The sequence below is a fragment of the Gopherus flavomarginatus genome, chromosome 15 (genome assembly GCF_025201925.1).
Source record: "Gopherus flavomarginatus isolate rGopFla2 chromosome 15, rGopFla2.mat.asm, whole genome shotgun sequence".
NCBI lineage: Eukaryota > Metazoa > Chordata > Testudines > Testudinidae > Gopherus > Gopherus flavomarginatus.
In genome coordinates, this window is record NC_066631.1 from 27,063,593 (window position 1) to 27,086,498 (window position 22,906).

Genomic DNA, 22,906 nt, shown 5'->3' on the forward strand with positions numbered 1-22,906 from the left:
TCTTATTAACCAAGGACCAGTCCATTCTGCATAGATGTTAAAGGTCCCAAATAATTTTTTATAAGGATCTGGGCTTAAATATGTTCTTTTATGTCTAAATTACTTGAAACAGAAAATGAATATTGTTATTAAAGCAATTGAGTGGAGTCTGCAGATATCTGAATATCAAAATACAGCATGCTCAAGATGGCTTTGTAACTATCTTCAAGAAAATAATGGATAAGTAACAGGAAAAAAAGCTGTGCAGGATTAAAGGAGTCAGAGATGGAATGGACAAGTATAGTGCTATAGATCATTTAGTTTAGATCTAGTTCTCAGTGGGAGTTGAAGGTGTGCTCCACCTCACAGGAACAGTGCTTTTGTTCCGTGACAGGGGACCTATTAAGTATTAAACTGATACTATATAAGGCCCCTTACACGTATTTTTGTAGACATTCCATTCCACACTGCTGCTGACAAGTCCTATTGATCCGGAAACCTGATTGCTTTGGGGGTGGTTGTTTTTTTTTTTCCCCCTCCAGGTGCAGCAGCTTTGATGGAAGAAGAAATTCCAGAGGAAATCACAGCAGAGATATTTACTGCTGATATTCTTGGCTTACCTACTTCTGAACCAGACGGAACAGAGACAGAAAAAAATTATGAACTCAGGAGTAGCATAGAGTCAGCAGAGTCATAATTGCCACAGAGTTTGTAGTTTTCTACCCAGAAATGCATTTTCTGTAATAATCTTTTCTCCTCAAACCCCTGGGAAACTATATTTTTGTATTTATTATAAAATAAAGATAACATAAACTTAAACATACCTGAAACTCTATGACAGCGTGTCATAAAGCTATAGGATTAAAACACTTCACAAAGTCTGGGCCAATAGTCAAGCAGCAACCATGGGGGAGTTCTGACTTTGGAGCTCCAGAGGAAGCAGCTTACTCTGTCCCTAAGGACACCATGTATTGCTGATCAATGACCTCCTCAATGAATGCACCAAACACAGGATTGGGTTAAGTAAACTTGCTGCTAAGACTGACATCATGGTATCAATCACAAATTCTGCCCTGAAGAGGTCTCTTCAGAGTGCAACATTATGGTTTTGCTCTAAATCCATCTAATGGTCCAGTGGGCCATTAGGACAATCAGGAATCATCATGGCATAAGGAGGCAGGGAGAAGAGTGAAATATGAGCTGGCATAGTAGCTCTATGCCATCCATAATCCCCTGTCCTGGGAGGAATCCTCCTGTGACCGGTAACATTAGCTTCAGGGCAGGTTTACACTAATGATGTAATGCAAAGCTGCACTAATATAGTCCACTTTTAGCATATTATGGAAAAGTTTATTCACAAAAACTTTACAGTAAAATAGCAATTAAAATTAAGTACTATATCTGAATATACCACAGGGATGAATCTTAGTGAAGGGAGCATTCTATTTTGTGATGGATTAAAAATTGGGCTTCCATTTTGCTCCTAACAACTTTATATTTCTTTTTTGAGAGTGTTAATTCCAGTTAGTAGTGTAATGCCCATGGGAGAGTGTCTTACTCAGTGTTTGTATAAACAGCGTAATGGTGCCAACGCAAGTTGCTGTAGAAAGATCAGTGAGTTGTTGAACTCATTTCCTTCTTTACAGTGCCCCTCAGCACTTTGCATAATCATGTAGCCCCTTAAAAAGTGTTCCATTCAGTGGTGATGTTTATTGCATAGAGATTACTATTATACATCACAGAAATAATTATAGTTGTGTTAGTACATATAGCAAGATGTATAGCTACTTGCATGGCAGTGAAGAGATAAGGGTTAAACAACACAAATCAATGTATCATAGGGTCTGTGACAAAGATTTCCTGAAGAGGCGTAGCTTCATATGACCTGCTCTCCAACCATTTTTTTTTACATATATGTACACACACATGTACATGTGTTGGGTCAGATCCTCAGATACCATAAATCATCAGAACTCCACTGAAGTCATTAGAGATACATTGACCTACACAGGCAGCGAGTGAGCCAGATCCTCAGCTATCATTTTGTATTACACAAAAATTTGTATGTGATGTCCGATGAACTGGATTGTTAAGTATTCTATTCCTATTGTTTTATAAATCACATATGTTGTTGAAAAAGAAATATCGCTAAACAGCAAACCACAAGTCTGCAACATAGTGCCATAACTGTTTGCACAAGGGCTAAATCAGAAACTAGTCACTCAAACAGTCTATCATTCATAATAGAATGCACTATAGGAGTCTCAAAGATAACAAGTATTTAGTGTAATGAACACAAAGTTGAGGAACAAATGGATCTAATGTATTACTGATTGAGCACCCTCTGCGTACTCTGTGCTACACAAATACCAGCTTATACAAAACTATGATCCCTACTCTTGGGGCTTACAATCTAATTTGGACACAGACAATAAGGCTCAGATATACACAAAGTAATACATCACATGATGATTCTTTAGATTTTCAGAGAGAAGAGTGGTTCAGTGCGCAGAGGCTGGCAGTCTTATTTCTAAATCCAGCTCTGACATTAACACCTCTTTTAGAAAATTACCCCTCTGTCTCACTTTCCCTACCTGTAAAAATATTTAAAACTTCTCAGAATTGTTTTGAGAATCAATTGTTTCTAGAGCTTATTATCATTAGAGCTTTCTAAATCCTGGGGTTATGTCTCTATTTGGGCATATATTTACATCACAGAAGTATTTACAGCACTATATAAACAAATAATAAACAATTCCTAAAAGTAGCCTTTGCAGTCCTGCAATTTATTTCCATAACTTTGTTGCCCACTGGGGGAAGAGGAGTGAAGCCACAGTATTTTGCCTTTCCATAGCATCTCCCCATCTGAGATTCTCAAAACTTTTGATAAACATTAATTCATTAAGCTTCCCAACACCCCTATATGGTAGATTAGAAGAACGGGGGGAGGGGGGAACTGAAGCACAGAGGTGCTAAGTGACTTGCCCAAGGTGAGACCCCACAGTGAGTCCAGGCACAATTGGCAACAAACCCCGACCCCATCTCCTCTAATGATGAGACCCCTCCACTTCCACCAGGGCTGGTTACGTGACCCAGGAGTCCTGGCTCCCAGCCCCCTGCTGTAGCCACCAAGGCCTGCGCCCTGAAGCTCTTTGCAGCCCCTTGGCCGGGGCACTGACTCCTTAGTTGGGGACCCCCGCCCGCCCGGGCGCGCGCCAGCCCCTCCCGCGCCCCACGAGCCCAGGCTGCCGCGTGCCGCGGCCGGCGGCTCTGGGCGCCTGCGCAGTGCGCGAGCCCCGGCGGCGGGCGGCTGAGTCTGGGCGGAGCCGAGCGGCGGGACGGAGCATTGTGCGTGCGGCGCAGCCAGCCGGGCCGGGCCGAGCTCCGCGTTCTCCGCAGCCGCCGCCGCCCCCCGTCCCCAGCAGCATGTCGGGCCGGTCGGTGCGGGCCGAGACCCGCAGCCGGGCCAAGGATGACATCAAGCGGGTGATGGCGGCCATCGAGAAAGTGCGCAAATGGTGAGCGGGCCGCGCCGGGCTCCGGCCCCTCCCCCGGCCGCGCCAGCCGCCGCGCTGCTCCCCCCCTCGCGCGGGGCCGGAGCCCGCCGGGCGGGCCGGGGCGGGGAGCCGGCTTCACCCACAAGCCATTTCGCTCTTGCGAGTCACGCGAAGGCGGCGTGTGAGGGGGAGAGGCGGATAGACACCCAGGGCTCCACTGCGGGGCCGGGCCGGGCCGAGCCGAGCCGAACCCTCGGCCCGCGTCCTCCCCGCTCTGCAGCCGAGCCGGCCCCGGCCCTCCCCGCTCTGCGGCCGAGCACCCTCCGCTACCCACCGGGCCCGCCTCTACCCCGCAGCTCTGCGGCTGAGCGCCCCCCCCGGCCCGTGTCCTCCCTCCTCTTGTTCCCTGGCCCCTCCTTTACTCTCTTGCCCCAAACCCCACTTGTGTTGTCCCTCACCCCTCCCATCGCCCCTCGCTGCCCTTGGTCCTAGTTAGATACCGTGAATGTCCCAGTTGCCGAGATCGTCCCGTGTCCTCGATCTTCCCTCACCTCAACCCCTCTTCATGCTGCCTCGGAGTGTTTATCTCCCCTCCGCGATCCCATCCTAGGGGCGCTTGCAGAGTAATGGGGGTGCGGGAGTGAATGTAACGCTTTGGGGGGGTGTCATCCCCCAGAATCAAAGAAGAGCTGCAGGGGCCCGGCAGGGAGCGGTGCATGGATGGGAGCAGATGTAGCAGGCATGAGTCAGACCCCCACTGGCCTTAAGTTTCTTACAAAAGAAACCTGTTCTCCCTTCTCTGAAATTTCCCTGTCAAAAACAGGGAGGGGGATGAGGTTTTACAAAGTATTATTAGTGGGATCTTTAGGGAAACACATTTTGAAATGCCTTGTAATGTTGCAGAAATAATTATCTTAGTCTGTAAATCAAAAAGGCATTGAGTTTATTTTTTCATGCTTGAGTTGGGTGAAAATAAGTAGGAAAACCAGGATCTTGTATTAAAAATCCCAATAGGCTTTCATTGTTTTTTTTAAAGTTTCAACGATCACACAAAAGCAAATCAGATGTGAACAAAAGTGTGCTGTTTTAACATTCTGGTGGTTTTAGATCCTGAGTGGAATTGGAGAGAGAACTCTAATTGGTACTTGAATTTATTTTAAATTACATAATTAAAGGTTGTACCCATGCTAAAATAATCCCTTTTTATTTAACTTTAGAAGTGTTTTGGCATTTTATGCTTTTCTCTTTCCTAGTTTTATTATGAAAATCAACATGAAGTAGTCAAACAATACGGTAGAACTGTTATTGTAGTACAATACACAGTCTCTTTTTTCTGGATGGGATAAAGAGCAGTGTCAGTGTGACTCAGGAAAGAGTTATTTTGTTCAAATGGCTTGACCTTGAATTTTCAATAGCTTTTGTATATCTATCCTAAAGTGTCTTTTTTAAGTGTATAAAAGATACAGTAAATCCCGGGGACCGGTTTTAATCTGCATAACTCATATTTGGAATAGGATAAAATGAAGGTTCCTGTTTTGTTATGTAATTTATAACTTTAAATTCATTTAACAAAAGAATAAAATACAGAAATAAATCTGCATTTTTCTCTTGTTTTCTCCCTGAACTGGATTGTTGCCATTTTAAAGCCCTTAAACTCTGAGAATAGGTTGGTTGGCTTGAATCGGACAAAGAGTCAAAACATGTCCACTAATGCAGGACTTGGGAAGGGGATTTCAAAGTAGGAATCCATCTATTGTGTTGGGAGCTGAAGCACCCAGTGTTATAGTCTGGTGATAGTACGGAGTTCCTGAAATAATACTTCTATGTATTTTTTTATTGCTCTTTGCTGACTGGCTGGTTAGTATTGAGGGATCAAATACAATAGGTAGAGAGATGTGACAGTGCTTTCTCTCTGTGGTAATGTAGCTGGATGCTTGTTTTTTGTTTTTAATTTCCTGATATTTCATTAAAGAGAACTTGTACTTATTTCCTTTAAATAATACTATGCAGAGGACAGGAGAGAGAGGAGTTTGACTGTGCTTGAAGAGAAGGAGAGGCAGGAGTTTGATATTTTCTTTATGGCCAACAAATTAAAATAAGAGAGGCCAATCTCTTTTTGCAAGTGTTTTCTACCATCACAGCAACTGTGCACAGATACTAGCCTGGCTTGTTGTACCAAGAATAAAGATTTTAGGATTCAAATGAAATTTTTAAATTTAAATCCTCACAGGGTAGATTGTTTAAGGCTGACTTTACAGAATTACCAAAAGCACTTATTCTGACCATTGCCAGATTTATTTGTGTCACTTCTTGCATGAAGGTCTGATGAGTACTTACATAAGCCATTTAGTACAAAGATATTTTTCACATGAATCTGTTGGAACTCATTGTTTTGTTAACAAACCTCATGTCTCTTTGTTCTTGTTTCTCATCCCCATAGACCATGTAGAATGTGAAGGCACTGAGATATTAAATGTTTTGATTTGTGACTTAAACATTTTTGAGAAGAAGCTTGTTGTGAATTTTGAGATTTATACACCAGCCTCACCCACACCTTGTCAAGAGCTACATATGCAACTTGCAGGGAGCATAAATACCACACCTAATTTGTTATAGCTGGGAGCAATTTGTTGCCATTCACATCTTTACTGTGGAAATGCAACCACTGGAGCTGGAAAGTCCCAGCGTGAGTGCTTCCATTACTTGGATCAAAAATGGAGCACTACATAGTTGGACTGTAGCATAACATAAGAATATAAACCTAAAAATGGCCATACTGAGTCAGACCAGTGACCGATACCAGATGCTTCAGAGGGAATGAACAGAACAGGGCAATTTATAAAGTAATATATCAGTGTATGCGCACAATGTGCCCAGCCATTTGATTGCATCGTCATCAGCCAGGTGGAGAGCCGGTAACCCGCTGTCGAAATAAGTCAGTGGGCTCTCATCAAGGATATGTGACATAGTCTGAAGTTGACCACAGCTGTCTTGCAGGTTATTAGAAAAACCCCATTTAAAGAGATTGGCCACACAAGTGCCCTGTCCTATTTGAAATGGGGTCAGAGATGACCTCCAGATGTCTTGGCAGATCAAAACCTGAGGGACAGATGGTTGGGTCAGTGATGAGAGAGTGATTAACAACTGTTGTCACTGTCCTCTTGTTGTGCCAAGCTGATTCCACCGTCATATTTTGTGGTGGCACAAATGACCATAAAGGGCATCTAGAAGACAGGTGAGCTGGCAGGTGGTTGAAAGGTCTGTGTACAAAGGCAGGTTGCTATTCTCATGGATCTTCGCCAGCGGTCTGACAGATGCCTTCTCATGGAGAATTTGTGGTGCTATGTTGTTAAGTATCGGTAGCCACGGCAATGGAGTTGCCCAAAAAGTCCCGGTAACAATACGCGTAGCTTTGTTAAGCTCTACATTGGCCAGCCTCGTGTGAGATGAGTGACACCAAACAGGAGCACAGAACTCTGCTGTTGAATAGCAGAGGGCAAGGTCTGATGTTCTAAGAATCCTGAGTGCTCACACTCCGTTGAACTGGCCAATTTTCGAGGAGGTTGTTCCAAATGCTGACTTTTGCTGCAATCTTCCTCAAATGGTTGTGGTACGTTAATGATCCGTTCAATGTCACACCGAGGTGAACTGGGTTTGGATCATGCTGCTGGCATTGGCCATTGACAAAAATGTTTAACTCGTGTGTTGCACTTGCATTATGCAGATGAAATACACTAGAAACCATTTTGGAAAAGCTCGGCTGCGATCGCCATCAACCAAGAGAGTTTGCCATGAGTTTTATATCATTCAAGTTCTTGTCAATTTCTGAGAGAGACTGAGTTTGATAGCTGCAGCAGATGTCATTGGTATAGTATCAGAGGGGTAGCCGTGTTAGTCTGGATCTGTAAAAGCAGCAGAGTATCCTGTGACGCCTTATAGACTAACAGACGTTTTGGAGCATGAGCTTTCGTGGGTGAATACCCGCTTCGTCGGATGCATGTAGTGGAGTCCACTACATGCATCCGGCGAAGCGGGTATTCACCCACGAAAGCTCATGCTCCAAAACGTCTGTTAGTCTATAAGGTGCCACAGGACTCTTTGCTGTCATTGATATAGATAAACTTGTGCAAGAATGTATCTGACAGGTTGTTGATGTACACATTGAACAGTATCAGTGAAAGAACTGTCTATTGATCAGACGCTTCCAAGAGCTGCAGCAACTGCCGATGTGTATTCTAAACCTCCTGTTATGGAGAAGAGCTCTACTACCTTGACTACCCAACGCAGGGCAACTTGAGAGAACTTAAACAAAAGGGCTCTGTGCCAAACTGTGTCATAGGTGGCAGTCATATCCAAGAAGATTGCTCCCGTCCTTAGATTTTGTTGAAAACTATTTTCGATAAAGGTGGTCAAGGCCAGGACTTGATCATAAGTGCTGTGTCCTTTACTGAACCCTGCCTGCTTGACCTGCAAAAAGACATCCAAATCTGGAGTGATTTGTTGGAGGATCAGACTCTCAAACACCTTGAAACGCACTGACAGCAAAGATTTGGTGTGGTAACGTGACACCAAATTGAAGGGGTCCTTGCCTGGCTTAAGGATGGCAATAATCTTTTTGCTTCATGCCATGTACGTGGTAACTTCTTCTCATTAATGACCCGTATGTAGAATTACATAAGCCATTGTGTTGCCTTTGGTCCAAGGTGTTTGAGGAATTCCAGTAAGATGTTATGATAGCCCGCTGCTGTGCCTATCTTGATGGAATTAAGAGCCCTATCTAGCTCCTTGACCATAAATGGTTCTGGTTGACTCTTACCCACATTCTGATGTCAGAGTAGGCACCATTTGTTATATGCTTTGCATTTGAATTGCTTCTCCAGTGGGACCTTTGCTTCCCACAGAAAATGGCTTGCGACCTCACAGGGCTTAACCTGTGGTCAGTTTTGACCTGGAGGTTGTTGAGCAGCTCCCAGCCACAGATCAAGTTCCAGCAGTTCTGACTGGAATAGATGAAGTGAAGCTTCTCTCTAGATTCCTTCCACCAAGTATGCCTGGCAGCATCCAGAGACTCAGTCAGGTGGTCAGCCATGTCCGAGTGGCCAGATAATTCAAATTTCCTGAGCAAGTCTTGGTGTTCGGCACTCAGGCAGGGAGTGTAAATTGGACAACAGCCCTGCAGTATAGCTGAGCATGAGGTTTTATAAATGACTCCTTGGAATTAGTGTCAGGCTTCATTGACTGGCAAACAATGCGACGGAATGGTAACCACACTAAGTTCCAGTGCTTCACAGAACTTTTCCCAGTCTGCCTTGCAGAAATTCTACCAGCGCTTGGTTGAGCTTTGAATGATGTGTAGCTGGAGCCCAATGTGGATAAGTGAATTTTGTCCACTGCTTGGATCATTAGCTTGCCCAGCCCAGCCCATGCCAGGTACTGATAAGGAGTACAACGTGAATGCTGATCCATTGCCGCCTGTATCGAGTGATACATCCCCTGTCAACCAGTCCCATCTTCTGGCAATCAGAGGTTTAGGGACACCTGGAGCATAGGGTTGAATCCCTGACCATCTTGGCTAATGGCCACTGATGGACCAATCATCCCTGAATTTATCTAAATCTTTTTTGAACCCAGTTATACTTTTATGGTAGTCTGAGTATTGCACTCATGTATGAAAGATGAGTCCAGGAGCAGGCCCCTCTGTCCAGACAATGGCTCCTGTGCACATTGTCCCTGCCGTATGTAACTAAGAGGTGAGGTGGTGTCCTGGGCTTCTTACTGGGCATAATATTGGTGCACAGTAACTACTATTGTGTTATATGCATGTATGCTCATTTTGGGGTCATTTTTCCACTCAGGCAGACCATGTCCCTTAGAAAATATGCATGGTCTTAGACTGTAAACTCTTTGAAGCGGGAAGTGTATCTTTATATATGTTTGCAAAGTGCCTAAAATGGCGAGGGCTTGATCCTGACCAGTGGTTCTGGGAATTACTCTAATACAGCGATTCTAAAATGATGGGGTGGGCCTCCCATGGGAGGCATGGGAATGTGTTAAAGGAGGCCCAAGCTGTGTGCGTTTTTGTTTATTTGCTTGGTTTTTTGTTTTGTTTTAGTTTGAAGAGCTGTGACTGTCAGTCCTGGATGGCTGGGGCTTGTACAGAAGGGCTGTGCACACCAAGGAGGTGGGGATAAAGGGGACAGCCAGAGCCCTGCTGCTCGTGCTCTCCTTCCCCCTCTTCCCACCAATACCTCACAGGGAGGCAGCCTAGGCATGAACTCTCCGCCCCCACCCAATCCCTCACCAGGAAGCAGCCTGGGCTCGGGCTCACCTGGAGGTGGCAGGGCTCTGGCTGTGAGCTCCTGAGGTCGTGGGGGGCGGGGGGAGGCAGGCAGCAGGGCAGTTATGTTTGCTGTGAAAAGTGAGCTGCTGCAGGCATGGCACTATCTTCCGAGCTGGGTGATGGTATATGTATTTGGGGGAGAGGGGGAGTGTAAATAACTACAGACACAAGGAGGATCTGTTCAAATAAGTTTGAGAACCAATACTTTAATACAACTGTTATAGTAACAATAGTTGTTCACTGTGAATGGTTTTGATCTTTGAGATTAGTGCAGCTTACTCAATTAGGTTGTTTCAAAGCTCTGTATCAGTGGGCCTATATTGTAGAAAAGCCTCAGGTATATATATGTCTGAGTAGGTTTTGCTGCTGTAAATATACATTCTGTGTATGTGACTTTTGAATACATGTCAGAAATGCTGACCATCCGTGATGCTACAAGGGACAGTCCCTGTTTTAGCTAAAATATTTATAATTTTGAAATCAGCCTATCCAAAAAGTGCTTACAGTCCAACGTATCTTAATAGATTTAAGAGGCACATCTCTTTTTGTTTCCCCTAATGTATCATGTATAGCTCAAAGGCAGAGAAGCATCTGTAGATTCTAGGTAGGATCATTTAGGACATTTTATACCATTCCAAGAGATTGGTCAAAAACTTGTCAGTTTCTGCCATATGCCAGAAAATATTGAAATATTTTTACTCAATGAAAGTAAGTTTTAGTCTTTCAATGAGAGAGTGTGTAAATATTTGAAGGGATTTGCATAATGCATATCACAGGATTTTTGGGGGCAAGATATGTGGCTTAGAGTGAGGCAGAAAAATAATTCACAAGTTCAGTATAGGGAGTTAATATTCCATAATCCATCATTTCCCACATACACACCAACAGTAGAGGCGAGAGGAGACTGAGCCAATCTCTTGGTCTAGGATAGCGCACTAGAGGAAACCTGGGGTCGATTTTCTGACTGCCATTGAGTTGCTGTGTGACTTTGGATAAGTCATTTAGCCACTCTTACCTCATTTTACCAAGCAGTAATACAGGGATAATGATACTTTACCTCCTTTTGTAAAGCATTTGGAGATCATGGATGAAAATCATAATAATAGTAATAGTCTGCTACCTGTGCCTCCATTTCCCTATGGGTAAAAATGAGGATGATAATAATGACCTCCTTTGTAAAGTGCTTTGAGAGCTACAGGTGGTGGTATTATTATAGAAGTGCTCAATATTTATTATGGAAAAGTTTGGCCCCACAGCAGAGTCTTTAAATGGGACACAGACTAGGAAATGTTACCAATGTGTGAGAGCTAAGGACCAAAGTAACTCATTTGTTGATGAGGAGTACTCTCCCAGGTGTGTCTGGTGGAGAACCATAATATGGTGTGGCTAGCTTTAGATTGGCATTTGTAGGTATTACCACTGGAGCATCTCTATTCATTGTCTCTCCTTGGACTGTACAAAATACGTGCTGTTTAACTTTCTGAGGTTGAAAAGATCAATTACAGGTTTTGTTGCTGGTATTTCTTCCTTAAAGTAGATTTCCCTACTTTATAAGAAATTCAAAAAATTGGCTTTTGCCCTTTCCATTCCCTCCTTGAAAAATGATAGAGATGTGGGGTTTCTTCATATGACATCAATAGGAAATCTTTTACTAGAGCAGTGGGACATGAAACCACAACCATGTGAAATTCACTTATTTCAGGTATTGTTACTTTAAACTACATTCTGTCTCTCCAAGGAGACAGCACTTTAGCACAAACCTGGTTCAATTCGTAGAACTTGGGCCAATTTGTGCTTTTGTATCAAAATTGTATATAACCTGTATCTTGACTGCAAAGCCTAGTGAATCTCAGCTATTTTGACTGAGTTTTGTATTGAATTTTGGGGTTTTTTTCAACCTGAAACTGAAAATTCAGAGTTGAGGTGGAGAAAATAGGTGCTCATCCACACAGATCAAAATTAAAATGTTAGCACAAAGCTGACTCTAGTTTTGACAAAGCCAGAGGCATCTGAGACTAATTCAGGTCCTCTGGAGAATCAGTGGACCAATGAGTTAAAATCTTGCCAACATTTTCCCACCATTGCTGATATTATTTCAGCTCCACCAACATTGGGAATGTTGGGAGCCCTACCATAGTTATGCTAGCATTTGACATTATACAGGGTGGATTTGATTTAAATCACTAGTCAGGAAGACTTGATATTATTGATTTAGACATGGTTTTCTACATAAGTGCATTCTTGTTGATTGTTAGAATCTTAATACATATTCTTCACAACTCAGATAGATGTAGGGTTCATTTTTAGAAGGTACACACTATACATTTTTTTAACTGATTTATTTTGAAAACTTTTCAGATTAGTTTTACAGCTATATCAGAAAATGAATGATTGTTTGGTTATTTCATTTACCAAAGGTAATTGAAGCAGATATTTATAAAGTTATTGGGAGGTGAACGATCTCCAGTTCAACAGAATAATCATTAATATTTGGAGGATTGTCTTGCCATGCTGTATTAGGAGGAGAACAGCACCAGACAGACATTTAAATTGTTTTAGTTAACTAAAACAACAGCGTTATGTGGTCTGGATCTTTTTCTTCAACAGCAAATATAATATTTTAACAAAACAGGCATATGTCCCTCCCTTCTCACATTTATCTTCAGACTTCTCCTTGTCCAGATCTGTTCTGTCCCCAACAATCTTCTATTCATTGAACTTTTTGAAACTTTGCACTTTTAGAGAGAGGTGAGGAATTGACTCTGTACACAAATTTGCAGAGGGACAATAGGACTGAGGTCTGTTGTTTCTCATCTCTCTCTATTTATTTATTTATTTATTTTAAAACATTTTTGCTGTTAACAAGGATGTTATCTCTGGAGTTACAAATCCGCAGTTTGAGAACTGCAAAACTAAGCATCTCTGATGGTATCTTCTAGATTGAGCACTGAGTCCCATTGAGTAGATAGAAAGATTAACCTAAATAATCTATACAGAAGCCTGCGGAACCCCATAAGATTGGGTCCCTAGTCTATGAACTACTGGAACTCATTTACAAACTTTTCTTAAACATTACATGAATATATTGTCTCATACTGTAGAATTAGAATTTATAATCCCTGTTCCGTGATGAGATCTTTGAGCTGTAATTTATCTTAATTAAAACTATCTTTAGATGGGTTTTTCCCCAAAAAGCATTTTATCAAAAAAAGGATAATTTTAATTTTTTAATCATTGATTTTTATCCACCCTGACATTATATCAGCTAACCCTTCACAGAGCTTGATGTTTAAAAGTGCTGGCAAGTGTTACATCCAAGCTAGTGCTTCTAACGTTTCTAGTACTGGTGTAATTGAAAGAGTGTTAGCACTTTCTCTAGTATAATCAAGTCATCTCTTTGAGATTTTGTCATGATTCATAGTACCCCTTTCATGTGGCTGAATTAGGTTGTGTTTTGTGGCTCATTGCATATTCCATTTTGAGTCAGATTCTACCCTCTGATATGCATGTACCACTGACTTCAATGGGAGTTGCATTAGAGTTTGGCCCATTATAAACATACCCTTCAGATTAGTGCAGTCAACAAGAGCTATCACTGCAACTTGGGGAACTAGTAGACTCTGCGTAAAAATGGATCCTTAGGTATATAAGTTAAATGGGGGCTTTCGTACTGAAACACAGTTGGATGAAGAACATTTTGAACCAAAGGACATGTCCTTGGTCAATATTGTTTTTTTCCAATTACTCTGATGCTATTTTTGTGATTTATTATTTCTTTATATGACAATAGGATCGAGAGACCTTTCTGCTAGTCACTATACAGACATCTACAAAGTCACATCCCCAACTCTGAAGAGAGAACCTAAAGTTGAAAAAATATTTTCATTTTTTCAGTTTTGTGCATTTGAGAGATACTTTGTGTGTCTAATAATGGCATTTTCTTTCCCATTCCCCCCTTTCTCCTTCTGCTTGATTCCACAGGGAAGTCATAATTCTGTGATTTTCACCAAACTCTGTTGCAGTGCAAGTGAGTGTGATGTGATAAATTCAGCATTATGACATCATTTCATGACCATCAAGAGAAGATGGGGTATGCGGGAACTATCCTTGTTTAAACACACATTGTTTTAGTAAATAGCAGACATGGTAAGAAACTGTAACAAGGAGTGGATTTCTTCAAGTCTGATCTATTTGAAAGCCTCTCTGCTTAAATGGCAATGCTGTATCTGCAGCAAAGGCTTTCAGTTCTTGTTCTGTTAAACAATTTTTGTTTCTGATGTTCAATGTTAATACAAAAGCCCCCTTAACATTTCATGTATAAATGTAATACATGGTATTCTGTTTCATCCACTAATGTGTTGCATTTATATATGCAATTTGACGCTTGGTTTACTTTGAGGGCCTTGGGGTTTATGTGTATAATTTTTGCATAGAAAGTCTTGGCTATTTAAAACTAGACTTTGAGTGATTATGTAACTTAAGTTCTAGGGTACTGGTGTCTCTAAGGCTGTGTCTACACTAGAGAGCTTACAGTGGCACAGCTGTTCCGATGCAGCTGGGCTGCTGTAAAATCTCTTTTGTAGCCATTCTGTGCTGACAGGAAGGAGCTCCTATTGGCATAATTAACACCCCCCCCCCCCAAATGAGTGGCGGTAGCTATGTCTGTGAGAGAAGCTCTCCCGCCAATGTAGCGCTGTGCACACTACTGCTTATGTCGGGGCAGCTTATGTCGCTCCGAGGCATAGAATATTCACACCCCTGAGCGGCATAAGTTTTGCCGACATAAGTGGTGTGTAGACATAGCCTGAGACATAAGCATTAAATACTAGTATTTATTTTAAATTCTAAATACTTATATATCTGTTGCTGTCTTCAAAATATTGTGCAAACCTTTAAGGATGACTATCAACCTAAAACAGAATAATTTAGACCAAAATGTGATGCCCTTTCACGATCCGATTGTAAAACCAGAAAAATTGGCAAGGACAGTTGGGGGCAATTGGAAGTTAGGTTTTTTTGTTATTAACAAACTAACTTTCAAGGTGAGTATGGGGAAACTGAACGAGAGAGAATTGACTTGACCAAGGTGTGAAAGCAGAGCAGATACCACTCAGAAGTTCCTCGCTTCCAGTCCCATGCTTAGTCAACTATTAGACCAGAGGTGGGCAAACTTTTTGGTCCGAGGGCCACATTGGGGTTGTGAAACTTTATAGAGGGCTGGGTAGAGAAGGCTGTGCCTCCCCAAATGGCCTGGCTCTTGTCCCCCATCTGTCCCGTCCCACTTCCCTCCCCCCTCAGAACTCTCAACCCATCCAACTTCTCCCTGCTCCTTGTCCCTGACCACCCCCTCCCAAGACCCGTGTCTCTAACTGCCCCTCTGGGATCCCACCCCCTATCCAATCCCCCTAGTCCCTGTCCTCTGACCATCCCCCCACAGATCCTCCATCCGCTGTCCCCTGACTGCCCCTCCGAACTCCCCCCCATTCTCTTACTATGCCACTCAGAACAGCAGGAGCTCGCAGCCGTGCTGCCCAGTAGGAGCAGTGGGCCAGAGTGCTGGCGGCGTGGTGATCTGAGGCTGCAGGGGAGGAGGGACAGCAGGGGAGGGGCCGGGGGCTAGCCTCCCCAGCTGGGACCGAGCAGGATGGTCCCATGGGCCATAGTTTGCCCACCTTTGTACTAGACCATGATACAGTTCATAATTCATACAGCATCTAGCACATTGCGGGTGCTGTTGGAAACACAAATGAGTATCTTATGTTAATTCTATCTAATTAAAAGAAATGCTTTAATTGGCAGATCAGAGTGATTTTCTTTGCACAGTAAATAACATTGAGGACATCAGAATACAATTTGGAATTTTTGAAATGGGAATATGATAAATATTGTGGATAAAAACATTGTAGGAAGTACTTGTAGTTTAAGCATTCATCTGTACTTACTTATAAATTATGAAGCTGAACTCTCCTGCCCATTCTCTAGATTTTAAAAGGTATCTGTTAGTGTTTGAAACCAGTAAAATTTATTTACTTGTTACAAAGTTTACATTAGCAGCTTAACTAAGAGTTTGGTAAAGAATCTTGTCTTCTACATTCTTATTAGTACTCGTGCTCTCTAAAACTCCAGTATTGCAATCGCATTTGTAAAGTGAAGTACGTCAGTGAGTAGTCCCATTAAGTTCAGTGTTACTGCTCATATGCATAAGTGTTTGCAGAACTGGGGCTTTGGTGTACTTCCATCAAAATTATTATTCATGTTGTGGTGTTTCTGTTCATTACTGTTCATTTAAATCAGAAAAAATCCTTTTGGTTGGAGGTTATCAAAGGTTAAAAATACTGCTTAGGAAGCTTAATAGAATTGAAATGTCGGGGCTAATTTTTATACTAGAAGGAAAAAGTTACTAATATAGGTTTCCTCCTGTGTTCTACAGTCTGTCCAGTGAAGATGCTGCTTTGAGGCTGCTTTGAGATGCTAACCAGGTACCTTGAACTTTTGGTTTTCCAGTGCAGCATCTCTAAGTAATATTTTGATGTAGGAGAAGACTAAAAAAACCTTGATACTAAAATCCATTCTTGTTTCCATAACTTCAAAGGCTTTCTTAACTAGAGATGAGTTTAGATTGTCTTGTATCCTTAAAACAAACAAACCCTGTATCATGAGAATCTCTTTACAGGTTTGTTCTCCTTAGCATTTGCATGCTCTTATCTCCACTGCCATTTTTATCATGTTTAGGAACAGAATTCAAACTGAGTTCCAGTTAAATTGGTTTCTGACATGCTTTGGCCATTTGGTGTGAATGAATGGGTGGCGCTAAGCCACATTTTACAAAATTGTAATCTAAGAACTGAAGCAGGAAACCATTTAATCTGAATTGGAGTTTAAGTGCTGTTTTTAAATACAAATTTCAAACAAATGTCAGTGTAGACAAAGCCAAAATTTGTTACCAAAGTGCCATAAATAGTTCCTTTTCTGAGCAGGAAGGAGGATCCCTTCAGGCAGATGAAGAACGAGGTTGACGTTGACAGTAGCCAAAAAGGGAAAAGATGGGAGGTTGGCGGTGGCACTTCTAGAATGTGACTGCTGCTGATTCTGCAAGCCTTTCTTAAAAACCTTGGAGAAGATGTTATCACAAGTGCACAGGAGTGACAAAGCTTTTCCCATCCTGCCAAGAACGTATGTTTTACAATGTGTTAAATAATAGATTTGGAATCCAGCTGTAGTGTTGTGGGTTTTTTAAAAAGCAGAAAACAAAAAATAACCCACACCCAAAAGCCATAAATGTTTTGAAATCATACCAAATTAATTTTAGTTGTTCCTCAATAATCAGAGACATTAGTGTGTTTTTTGCTAGGTTTTTAATCCATCTCTTTGCAGAATTTTTATTTTGAATCCGTGAACCAGCAGTGATGATCTGTGACCTGAAAACTGATTACCAGAGACTAGATGAAATTTTTATGCATTGTGGGCCTTCCTTTAATGTTCTTATGTAATGATTGTTCTTAGGGAGTCAGTCTCTCAGTTATTCTCGGCATCCTTGTCATCTCCCCACTCTGTGTGTCTTCATAACCCCATGTTGCAGTGGCACCCTCCGGACAGATTCCCTGTGCAGCTCATCAGTGTCACTTCATGGTTGGCTGGCTGGCTGGCAGAGGTCTTCATAGAGTGCTGTAGGCTATGCTCTCCCTCTTCCACAGTATTCCGAACCCCAGCTGGTCCAGGGAGCCAGGGTCCAAGAATCAGATTCTAGCCTTCTGCATGGCAGCACATATCGCTACCAATAGGCCAGCCTTAATTTCAATGTTATTTGACATAGGCGTTGAGTAAACAGTACAATTGCTACCAGAAAGTTTCCATAAAATTTAAATGGTCAGACAGCATTTAAATTTCCAATATCACTAAATTTAACTATACAGCAACCAAAATACTATGTGTCTGAAAACTTCTGCTTTATACGAAGTTAAATAAAATTGAAACCATTGTAGTTGTGGTTTTGAGTGGCTAGAATTCTGCTTAACCATATCTCTAACCCGGGTCTCGTTACTGCTACTGCAGTCACTCAGTTAAGCCAGTAACTGCTCTTAGAATTGTGAAGTTATTTGCAGGCTATAATTGGTGGTTTTTTAAATGCAGGTAATTGTATATACATACTTAACAGTACTAAAGATGGTATAACAGATCATCTTAACTGTATGATAGCCCATTTAAATCCTTGACAACATAGTAGGTCATTTTGTGAATATGAAGTTTTTAATGTTAACTTCTCCTGCATTGTAATTTTATAGGGAGAAGAAATGGGTGACAGTTGGTGACACATCCCTCAGAATTTACAAATGGGTACCAGTAACAGAGCCCAAAGTTGATGATGTAAGTATTTCTGGACACCCTACAGATAGATATCTTAGAAGTTTTGGAACTGCAGACCAGTATTTAGTCAAGGTCGTAAGGGAACGTACTGTCTGTCCTCAGATCTCAAAGTTAATATTGGGTTGGGCCTTAGTACTTAAATAGAAGACTTCCAAGGGAAACTGAGGTTGCTGCAGAAAGTATTGTTGGTGATTCAGTAGGGTAGCACTTTTTCCCCCATGTCTCATTCCAATATGTGACTTTTAAAGAGGTGCTGTTAATTTGAAAACAAGTCAGTTTTTTAAAATAGTTAGTTATAGATTCTGCATCCCTACTTTCCAATTTAATCATATTTTCCTAATTGCAAAAAAAAAAAGATTTTCTCACCTTTTTCTTTTTGAAAGATCCATACAACCATCAGAGGAAAGTAACTTGTACAGCTAACTGTGCACAGTATGTATGCTGTATTCTTTCTGTGCATCGTTAAACAGTTGCCATATCTCACAATAGAGACACATTTATTTCAGTGTCTTATAAAGAGATTGAGTGTGTGTAGTTTATAAAGTGTTTTAGAATTCTTTAGTGTAAAAGTGCTATGGAAATGTGAGGTATTATTGTATTGGTTAAGAGGCTCAAGCTAAGTATTATAGAACGTTCTCTGCTGTTGTAATGACTATTTTCTCCTAATAGGTAGGCATTGCACATGCAGCATATTGATGTTCTTACTGTGCAGTGCACTGTGAATTCACACTGTTTTTTTGCTATGATAGACACATGGCATAAAACAGCATTTATAATGAAAATAAAAATTAATAGCACTTATCTTTTCATCCGTAGATCTCAAAGTTCTTTACAAAGGTAAGTATGCATTATTACTCCCATTTTACAGGTGGATAAAGTTGTGCAGAGAGAAATTGTGATTTACCCAAGGTTTCACACTATGTCAGTGATAGAGCAGGGAAATATAACTTGGATCTTCTGAATCTCAGTCTGGTAACCAATCCACTGGACCATGTTGCCACTGTTTTAAATCTATAGCAGAGGTGTGAAATAAGTCACAGGTTGATGGAACTAATAGTTTAGTGGCATTAAACCTGTGGTCTGCAGAGACCCTGGGGGACCACAGACTACGTCTAAGGGGTCCGTGAAAGGTGGTTGTTACCATAGTAGTTTTCAACATGGTCTGCGGATCCCTAAGAGTCCGCGCACTGCCTAAGATTTTCAAAAGGGTCTGCACCTCAGTTTGAAATTTTGCAAACTTCTGATCTAGTAAAATGTCCAAAATAGTGGCTCTTAAAAAAGACTGAAGCCTGGATTCACACTACTTAAAAGCCAATTTCCAGGGCTCTCTCTGTCTTCTGATTGAGGTTATATTAAACTGAACCTGTTTCTTTACGTGACTTCAGTCATCTTGCAGAATCTGCTGTTCAAGGTACAAGACATGCCACATCTACCCTGTTTAAAGAAGTCTCCAATCCACCAATCTGCCGTTTTCAGTTCAAGGCACCCTGTTTGGATAGTTCCTTTAAAGCAGCGGTTCTCAACCTATTTATTATTGTGGGCCGCAGGTTGAGAGCCACAGTCCGCCATCCCCAGAGCACTATGCCCAGTGCCTCCCATCCAGAGACCCTCCACAAAGTGGAGCCTTGGACGGGGGCTGGATGGCCACGGGGCAGCAGGGACCTCAGACCTTGCTGTACAGGGCCGGGGAGCAGCCCCGACCTTGGACCCAGCTGTGTGGCAGGGCAGCCGGGTGGCAGCCCGGACCCTGACCCCACGTGGCAGCTGGCAGCCCAGAAGCCGACTCCAGATGGCAGCCCCTGGATTCTGGACCCTTTGCAGGGCTGGCTGGCAGCCCCAGACCCCCACAACATGAGGCCGGCCCTTGCCGCGCTGGGTGGCCAGGCAGCCGGGAACCTGGACCCTGTGGTCTGGTGGCCTTTAGCACGCAGGTGGGCCACAGCTCTGTGCTAATTAGGCCACAGCTTTAAAGCAGTGGTTCTCAAAGTTGGTCCGCCACTTGTTCAGGGAAAGACTTTGGTGGGTCAGGCGAGTTTGTTTACCTGCCGTATCTGCAGGTTCGGCCGATCGCAGCTCCCACTGGCTGCGGTTCGCACTCCAGGCCAATGGGGGCTGCGGGAAGTGCAGCCAGCACATCCCTCGGCCCGCGCTGCTTTCCGCAGCCCCCATTGGCCTGGAGCAGCAAACCACGGCCAGTAGTAGCCACAATCGGCTGAACCTGCAGATGCGGCCGGTAAACAAACCGGCCCGGGCCGCCAGTGGCTTTCCCTGAATAAGCGGCAGACTGGCTTTGAGAATCACTGTTTTAAAGAACCTCTGTCACCACTAGATGGCAAGAAGAAGCTGCAAACATAGCCAATGCCTATCCAACAGTCCAGCCCCCTGATTTTGACCTTCAAAGCCATCTGCGGCAAAGCTTAATTGCTTCAGATGTAGAGGGATCAAGTGTGCTGCACATCTCTATAAGCGAGGCCTTTGTGACTTTCCGCTTTGCTACTGTGGCCAGTTAGAAGATGTAGTTGATATATTTGGAGGCTGCATCCTTTGCCGGAGCTACATGATTCCCTCATGGACTTGCACAACACCTTCCCTCAGCTGTTGAATGGTTGAGATATTTAAATTAACATGCCTGACTTGAATGTCTATGTAAATGTAATCACAGTAAAAAAAGTTGTGCTAAAGACTTCACTAGCTGACATGCTGCAAAGATTTCCAGAGAGTCTCTTGTATGTAAAAGTTTCTTCAAAGCTGAGTAGCTTGTGTGTGAAATAAGCTCTTGTCAGTTAGGGTGCCTGTTTTTTCACAGAAGTGTTCTGCATAGAAACTTTTTATCTCGTAGATAAGTTTTGGCACTAATTGGATTACTTGTTATACAGAGAAAATGATTGCTGTTATAATGTATGCTTTGTTAAATATATTTGAGTTGTGGAGGTTACAATTTCTAGGGTTTTTCCAGGCAAACTTTCCTGCATCTAAGCCTGCATCCAGCAGAATACATCTGACATTTTTTTTTAAAATGTCCTTCATAGTACATTAGTTCTGAGTTCATAGACATATTCTGTGTGAGCATATCATCTCTGCATAGGCGGATCCTCATTACAGTCAGTGAGGCTCTGTATTTGTCTGAGAGTCCTTTCACATGTAACCAGTTAGAATATTTGGACCATAATTTGGCATATTGGGCAAATAATCCTTGATTTTTGAGTCTAAAACTAATTGACAGAGGCCCTTTGAAACTAGGTCATTCTAACCTTCTTATGCTGTTGCCGTCTTGTTTAAGATGAAAGGGTCTCTGCCTTGTGGCACATGAGATCTCTGAACAGAAAAGAGCTATACATTTTGAGAGAACCTAAAGGAGGCAGGGCAAAATCTGTTTTTTTAATTTGGGCACAAGGATTATTCTCCATCTGCCGTTGGCCTGCATTCACAGAAGCAGATTAAGATATCCTCCTAGTGCTCATTAGAATGGTAGGATGGGGTCTTACTAGTGTGCCCTGCAATGCTCCATGGCCCCAGAGGAAGTTGTATGCCATTTTAGGAGGCATGGTTAGTATCTCCTCCCCATCAATGCACATGGTGCCCTACGCCCACCTGAGCTGTTTTGGTGGGATGGTTTAGGAGCTGTTCACTCAACTGCTACCCTTTTGCTCCCTCTGAAAAGAAACATAGTGCTTCTGGGAAGTGTGGCCTCCTTGATCCAGAGCTGTTAGATTTGTCAATAACTTTCCAAAATATGTATATGTAAGTGTTTGTATTTATGATGCATATTTTAATAGGGGGAAAAAAACCTTGTTCCAAAGATGGAGAAAAGTGCCCCAGTATCTGTCTTGTTGAAATTCTTCTGCAGCCTTAGACTATACTTGATTGTCTTCTTGTTTCTGACCCTCATTGGAGAGTGTTGCCTTATCATAATGGGTTGGTTACTGAGCTTCTCCCTCCCTGGAGTCTGGCTTTTCATTCTCCTCTCTCTCAGCAGGAACTGGGTATTCCAAGAGCAGCGCAGCTGGCACTTTCTCCTAGGAGACCAATTACATCATCTCCTAATTGAAAATGCTGCATCCCTTTCTCGACATGGATTCATGTGGATGCAAACATCTCTTTTGTTGCTTTAACTCTTGCAGCTCCTGCTATTACACAGGACATGGAGCAGGGGTGTGTGCATGCAGGACTGTCTTGCTGCTGCTGGGATTTCTCTTACTCTCATAATCCCTCCTGCTCCACCTTTCAGATTTAATGCAGAAACTACATTGTATATGGAGAATGGAGAAGACTCAGCAGCCTGGGTCAGCGGGAGGGAGGCAGGCAGGCAGTCATCCTTTCCATGTGAAAATTCTCAGTCCCCCACCATTACCATCATGCACACATGCAAAAATGCATGCAAAAAGTGAAGATGCTGTGTCCTAGGTGACTAGATGATAACCTGGAGCAGAGTGTTGCTTCATTATGCAGCCCTCCCAGGAGATAATTACCCCAACTCCATTCTCTCTCCAGAACCACTTCATACTCTTTAAAATACTTGGCACTTGCAGTCCGCCAGTCTTTCATCTAGCGATTTCAAGGTGCTTTACCAGTAATGTTTGTCACTTCACTGTGAGGTAGATCATTGTTATTCCTATTTTCCAGAATAGGATACTGAGGTACAAAGCAGGGAATTGATTTACCCAAGGCTCCAGAATGACACAGTCAAAAATCATGTAAAGAATTCCCAAATCCCAGCCCTTATTCT

The 22,906-nt window shown here is 42.5% G+C and overlaps 2 protein-coding genes across 14 annotated transcripts in view; both read left to right on the top strand.

The window, feature by feature from the left end:
- The window catches only part of CFAP251 (cilia and flagella associated protein 251), a 31,955-nt gene extending 30,957 nt beyond the window's left edge, over window positions 1–998 (top strand). For 2 of the 3 annotated variants that reach the window (XM_050923910.1, XM_050923909.1), the window contains exon 22: window positions 522–998. In XM_050923910.1, coding sequence (XP_050779867.1) covers window positions 522–676 — 155 coding nt within the window. In that variant the 3' untranslated portion in view covers window positions 677–998. The remainder of the gene's footprint in view (window positions 1–521) is intronic. The other variant, XM_050923911.1, reaches the window with a different exon arrangement.
- A 2,306-nt stretch (window positions 999–3,304) lies between these two features.
- Window positions 3,305–22,906, top strand: part of BCL7A (BAF chromatin remodeling complex subunit BCL7A) — a 32,680-nt gene continuing 13,078 nt past the window's right edge. Inside the window, exons 1-5 of one of the 11 annotated variants that reach the window (XM_050923959.1) lie at window positions 3,401–3,497; window positions 13,798–13,843; window positions 16,247–16,295; window positions 18,099–18,180; window positions 18,997–19,017. In XM_050923959.1, the coding sequence (XP_050779916.1) occupies window positions 16,285–16,295; window positions 18,099–18,180; window positions 18,997–19,017 (114 nt within the window). In that variant the 5' untranslated portion in view covers window positions 3,401–3,497; window positions 13,798–13,843; window positions 16,247–16,284. Of the gene's footprint in view, window positions 3,498–13,797; window positions 13,844–13,865; window positions 13,907–16,246; window positions 16,296–17,371; window positions 17,598–18,098; window positions 18,181–18,996; window positions 19,018–22,906 lie in introns of those variants that run through there. The other 10 variants (XM_050923958.1, XM_050923960.1, XM_050923952.1 and 7 more) reach the window with 10 other exon arrangements.